This window comes from Rhinichthys klamathensis, unplaced genomic scaffold (assembly GCF_029890125.1).
Source record: "Rhinichthys klamathensis goyatoka isolate OS25496 unplaced genomic scaffold, OSU_Roscu_1.1 h1tg000007l_1, whole genome shotgun sequence".
NCBI classification, from domain to species: Eukaryota; Metazoa; Chordata; class Actinopteri; order Cypriniformes; family Leuciscidae; genus Rhinichthys; species Rhinichthys klamathensis.
Window position 1 is genome coordinate 3,371,806 of NW_026606560.1, and position 4,985 is coordinate 3,376,790.

At 36.0% G+C, this 4,985-nt stretch overlaps 1 protein-coding gene across 2 annotated transcripts; it reads left to right on the forward strand.

The window, feature by feature from the left end:
• Positions 1-285: 285 nt before the first annotated feature.
• On the forward strand, positions 286-3,994 carry rhcgl1 (Rh family, C glycoprotein, like 1). Of its 2 annotated transcripts, none has more exons than XM_056259898.1 (11): positions 286-355; positions 715-907; positions 1,090-1,240; positions 1,325-1,472; positions 2,143-2,309; positions 2,385-2,522; positions 2,738-2,874; positions 3,021-3,145; positions 3,233-3,306; positions 3,421-3,497; positions 3,756-3,994. In XM_056259898.1, exons 1-11 carry the CDS (start codon positions 346-348, stop codon positions 3,775-3,777), a joined length of 1,242 nt encoding a protein of 413 aa, XP_056115873.1. In that variant the 5' UTR covers positions 286-345; the 3' UTR covers positions 3,778-3,994. The 2 variants fall into 2 exon arrangements, with proteins under 2 accessions (XP_056115873.1, XP_056115864.1); XM_056259889.1 differs by lacking the exon at positions 286-355 and adding an exon at positions 366-614.
• Positions 3,995-4,985: the final 991 nt, after the last annotated feature.

Genomic DNA, 4,985 nt, shown 5'->3' on the forward strand with positions numbered 1-4,985 from the left:
TATCCCTAACCCTACCAGTCTACTAATACTCTACTAATACTCTAGTGAGAGTTAGTAGAGATGTAGGTGCACCGTTACTTATAGTCAACTGAATGTTTTAAAGGGACCATCCAAATAAAGTGAAACCTACTTGTTATAATTAATATTTGAAATTGTTTGCAATGTGTTTGCCTATTTTGTATTCAATTCACCTTAAACCATTACACAAGAATACGGATACCATCTCTTCCTTTTCCTCAACTTTTTGTCATAAAAAAACTTTTTGTGTTTGTCTTTGTGTGTCTTTGTAGGAGTGGCTAGCTGATGATGTCCTGACACACCTCCAGACCTCACTATAAAACCTTTATGACAAAAGGCGAGTTCCTATTGAAAGGAATGCCACTGTCATCTCCAGAACCTCTCTTTGGGAAAATCAACAAGACTTAAAATGACCAAAAACACCAATATTCGAATCAGTCTTCCAGCAGTCTGCTTTGTCTGGCAGATTGCTATGATCATCCTGTTTGGCGTGTTCGTTCGTTATAATGAGGAGTCTGACAGCCATTGGATCGAACACAAAAAAAGAAAAAATATTTCCACGGATTTAGAGAATGATTTTTACTATAGATATCCAAGTAACATAACCTTTCACTGCAATGTGTTAAATTAACTGCAGTTTATCTGCTCATAATCATGTACATATTCACACGCTAACTTTGTTTTCTGTTTCCTCAGGTTTTCAGGATGTGCATGTGATGATCTTTGTTGGTTTTGGATTTCTCATGACCTTTCTTAAGCGTTATAGTTTCGGTGGAGTTGGCTTCAATTTTCTCATCGCAGCATTTGGAATTCAATGGGCTCTACTGATGCAAGGCTGGTTTCATTACCTTGACAGTGATGACTGGAAAATAAAAATTGGGATTGAGAAGTAATTGATTATTGTAAACTACTTATTGACATTATTGATACATTCACCTTCATGTTTAAGCCTCCTAACCCTAGTGTCACATGACTGATTCGATGTGATTCACTGTTCCATTTTAGAAGCAATGCTTAATATATGCATCTTTAATTTGTAACTAAAGAATTTCACTGTCATTTTTCAATCAGCCTCATCAATGCAGATTTCTGTGTGGCTGGCTGTCTCGTTGCATATGGCGCTTGTCTTGGAAAGGTCAGTCCAGTGCAGCTGATGGTTCTTACTCTGTTTGGAGTCACCCTGTTTGCGGTTGAGGAATATATCATTTTAGAACTCCTTCATGTAAGTTTTAATCTTCCTATTTTATCCCAACGATTAACATCAGTGCTGGAATTTATCATTTTTGATGGCTTCATTCATGCATAGGTGAAAGATGCTGGTGGTTCCATGGTCATCCACACTTTCGGAGCATATTATGGTTTGACCATATCTTGGATCTTATATCGACCATTGCTATCTCAGAGCAAAAATTATCAAGGATCTGTATACCACTCTGATGTGTTTGCAGTGATTGGTGAGTAGTGAAAAAAGTCCTTTCTCGACTTCCCCTGTTGTATTAATCAAGCTATAACAAAAGGCACTAGAAGAGCTGTTGATTTTGCAAGATATTTTACATTTAAGTACATATTTATTCAAAATAACCACTTCAGCAAATGGTGCAATTTTCAATTTAATCATATTTTGCCTTTTCAAAGCCTCTTAAAAGGATAGTTCACCCCAAAATTAAAATTCTGTCATCATTTACTCACCCTCAAGTTGGTCCAAACATTGACTTCCATAATACTTTGTATTTTTTTCCTCCATACTAAGGAAGTAAATGTTTACATATTCAACAGTTTGGTTAACCAAATTATTTTAAAATATCATATTTTGTGTTCAGCAGAAGAAAGATTCTTACAGGTTTGGAGCAACATCAGGGTGAGTAAATGATGACAGAAAAAAAAAAATCTGATCCCATTAGCTACATAAGCAACATTTAAAAAATTATAAAATGTTAGATTGAATCAAATGTCACCCTTTTGGCAATGAGGAAACGTGTTGTGCTTTTTGTTGCTATTTTAGTGTTTTGGAAGAATATAAAATTTAAAATGACATATTACCCCAGGGGCCTTTGCCTATTGTATCCAATAAGCTATCAAAACATTGGGAACTGTTCCTAATTTTCTTCCATCTCCCTTTATCAGGCACTCTCTTTCTGTGGATGTTCTGGCCCAGTTTTAATTCTGCTATTGCAGATCATGGAGATGGGCAGCACAGAGCTGTTATAAATACCTACCTCGCACTGGCCTCATCAGTTCTCACTACCTTTGCCATTTCAAGTCTCTCACAAAAACATGGAAAGCTTGACATGGTAAATTTAAAAAAATGAGTTGATCCTTATTATGTATACATAAAATAACCCTTACATTTTCTTGACTTTGTTCAGGTACATATTCAGAATGCTACCTTGGCTGGTGGTGTTGCGATGGGAACAGCTTCAGAGTTCATGATTACACCTTACGGCTCTCTGATAGTGGGATTCTGTTCAGGCATTGTTTCCACACTTGGATATCTGTTTCTGACTGTGAGTTTTGCAGTGTTTTACAGTACTGAAATTGCTCATATTGAAGTAAAGGAAACATCTATTATATATTAATTAAAAATATAGATGGTTTAAAATGTTTTTTGTTTACTGTATAATGCACATCTAATTATCAAACATTTTTACATTTATTTGAAGTCTAAATTATAGACAGTATAAGCATGCAACCATAATCTTTTATATACTTTCCTTATCAGCCTTTTATGGAAAAAACTCTGAAAATACAAGACACTTGTGGTGTACATAACCTGCATGGAATGCCTGGAGTTATCGGTGGTATCGTTGGAGCTATTACTGCAGCTTCAGCCAGTGAGTCAGTTTATGGAAAAGAAGGGTAAGTTTGTGTCAGTCAGACAGACAGACAGATTGTATAAATATACACATACGCAGAGTCACGGTTGGCTTCTGTTTGCACTGCTGCAGAAAAGAAAACGAAAGCAAAATATCGCGTGACTCCTTAATACTGCATTTTCTGTTCAGGTTAATTAACACGTTCGACTTCAAGAGTGCCGTTGCTAACAGGACAGTCAGCATTCAGGGTGGTCACCAGGCTGCAGGTCTCTGTGTAGCAATAGCATTTGGTCTTGGAGGTGGAGCTTTGGTTGGTGAGTGCAAAGTTAAACAGTAAACTAAGTGTTTTTAGATAATAATATGCGTTAGAGCTGACATTTTTATGCTGTTTAATTTTACAGGTGGGATACTAAAGCTGCCAATCTGGGGTGACCCAGCAGATGCCAACTGCTTTGATGATGAGGTTTATTGGGAGGTGAGAAAAGTGTTTTTGTTGATTAACTACATGATATCAAGTAGAACACTGATTTATTTGAGGTTTGTAAAAAGAGTCCTGGGCACAAATAGAATTGTTGGTATTTATTCTTAGGTTCCTGAGGATGAGGATGAGAATATTCCTGCCTCTAGACACCCAAACATGAACCACGTAAGAAGCATGGAAGATGTGTGAGTATACATTAAATCACTTAATCTATTCATGAATCCCTCTTTATAGGATGGGAACATCCCTCCATATTTCATCATAATCAGGGTGACAAAATACAAGTAAAACTACTTTTAGCATGGTACAATACAATTATATTGATTAATGTCCAGTGTGAAATTACTATCAAACTACAATTAAGACTTTAGGAAATTGCTGTTCAAAATTATTTTATGTAAATACTTTTTTTGTAAAACTGTTGACATCTCTCATGTAAACAGATATCAACGAAGTAATATGTAAGGGGGGAAACTGCCTAAAAACTCCACTTCCTGAAGAACTTCAACTCTGAATGATGATTGAATAAGAATCATGAAGGATTGACAGACTGATTATATAAGCTACTGAATGGAAATGTTTAAGTCTGTCATGTGCTTTGGGTTGTACAATGACATAATACCAAAGCATCTTGCCTCTAGTACCTGAATAACCAGAGTTGCCACTGCAGCTTCCACAAAAACAAATCCAAACTGTGGGTTTTCACAATTTCCTTTTTGAATTCTTTACATTCCTACTACACCAATGATATCTTTGTTTGTAATGTGACTTTCTATACTGGTTAGATTTTACTAGAGCTTTCTAAGTAATTTACAAATGTGTTCGATGCAGCTCTGTATACGCAACAACTGAGGATATTAGAAGACATGTTTGTCGTAAGTTTTATTGTAAAAATATAGGATATCAACATAATGATGTAGTTGTTTATATTTTTAGCTTCATTGCAAGTGTATGACATTTTGTATTGAAATAAACAATGGTAATTAAGTGCTTTTCCTAAAAATGAGAAAGAAGAAAATACAGGGTATTAAAACAGTATGAACTACAAATAAAGTCAGTATGTGAGGCTAAATAGATGTGTTTTAGTCTGAATTAGGTAAGATGTGTGCTTCCATTTCAATTTCCACAAATTCCTTCACTCGATTGGGATGTTCTCTTGTGTTCTGGGCGGCAAGTGCAGTAACTGTATATCGAGCATATTTTGTAGTATTAAACATATTTATACCGACTTCATCAGGCTCCGAAAATTCTTCACAAAGAACACAAAGAATGGCCTTCTCAGCTGCCATAGTTGCAACTCTCATCAGAACAGTGTGTTCAACGCATCACCATTTCTGTTTAAAAAAACGTTGTGCAACGTTTTGTCGGGGCTGAACGTAGCCCTGGTGTCTTTTGCTCTAATTGACCTAAACTATTTCCCAATAGGAAGCACTTAAAAAGTGGTAACTAGAATGGGAGGAGGCAACAAGTAAGATAGCAATTTTAGCTGGAGACCTTGAGATACAATTGTTAATTGTACACTGATACTAGCCGACAATGCTCTGTGCATACTAGATTATATGTGGATGTCTCCTTAGAATTGACAGATGCAGCTCCAAACTGACTGATATAAGACATTTGGTAACTTAGGGTGTATTCACACCTGCATTGTTTGGTTCGATTGAATCGAACTC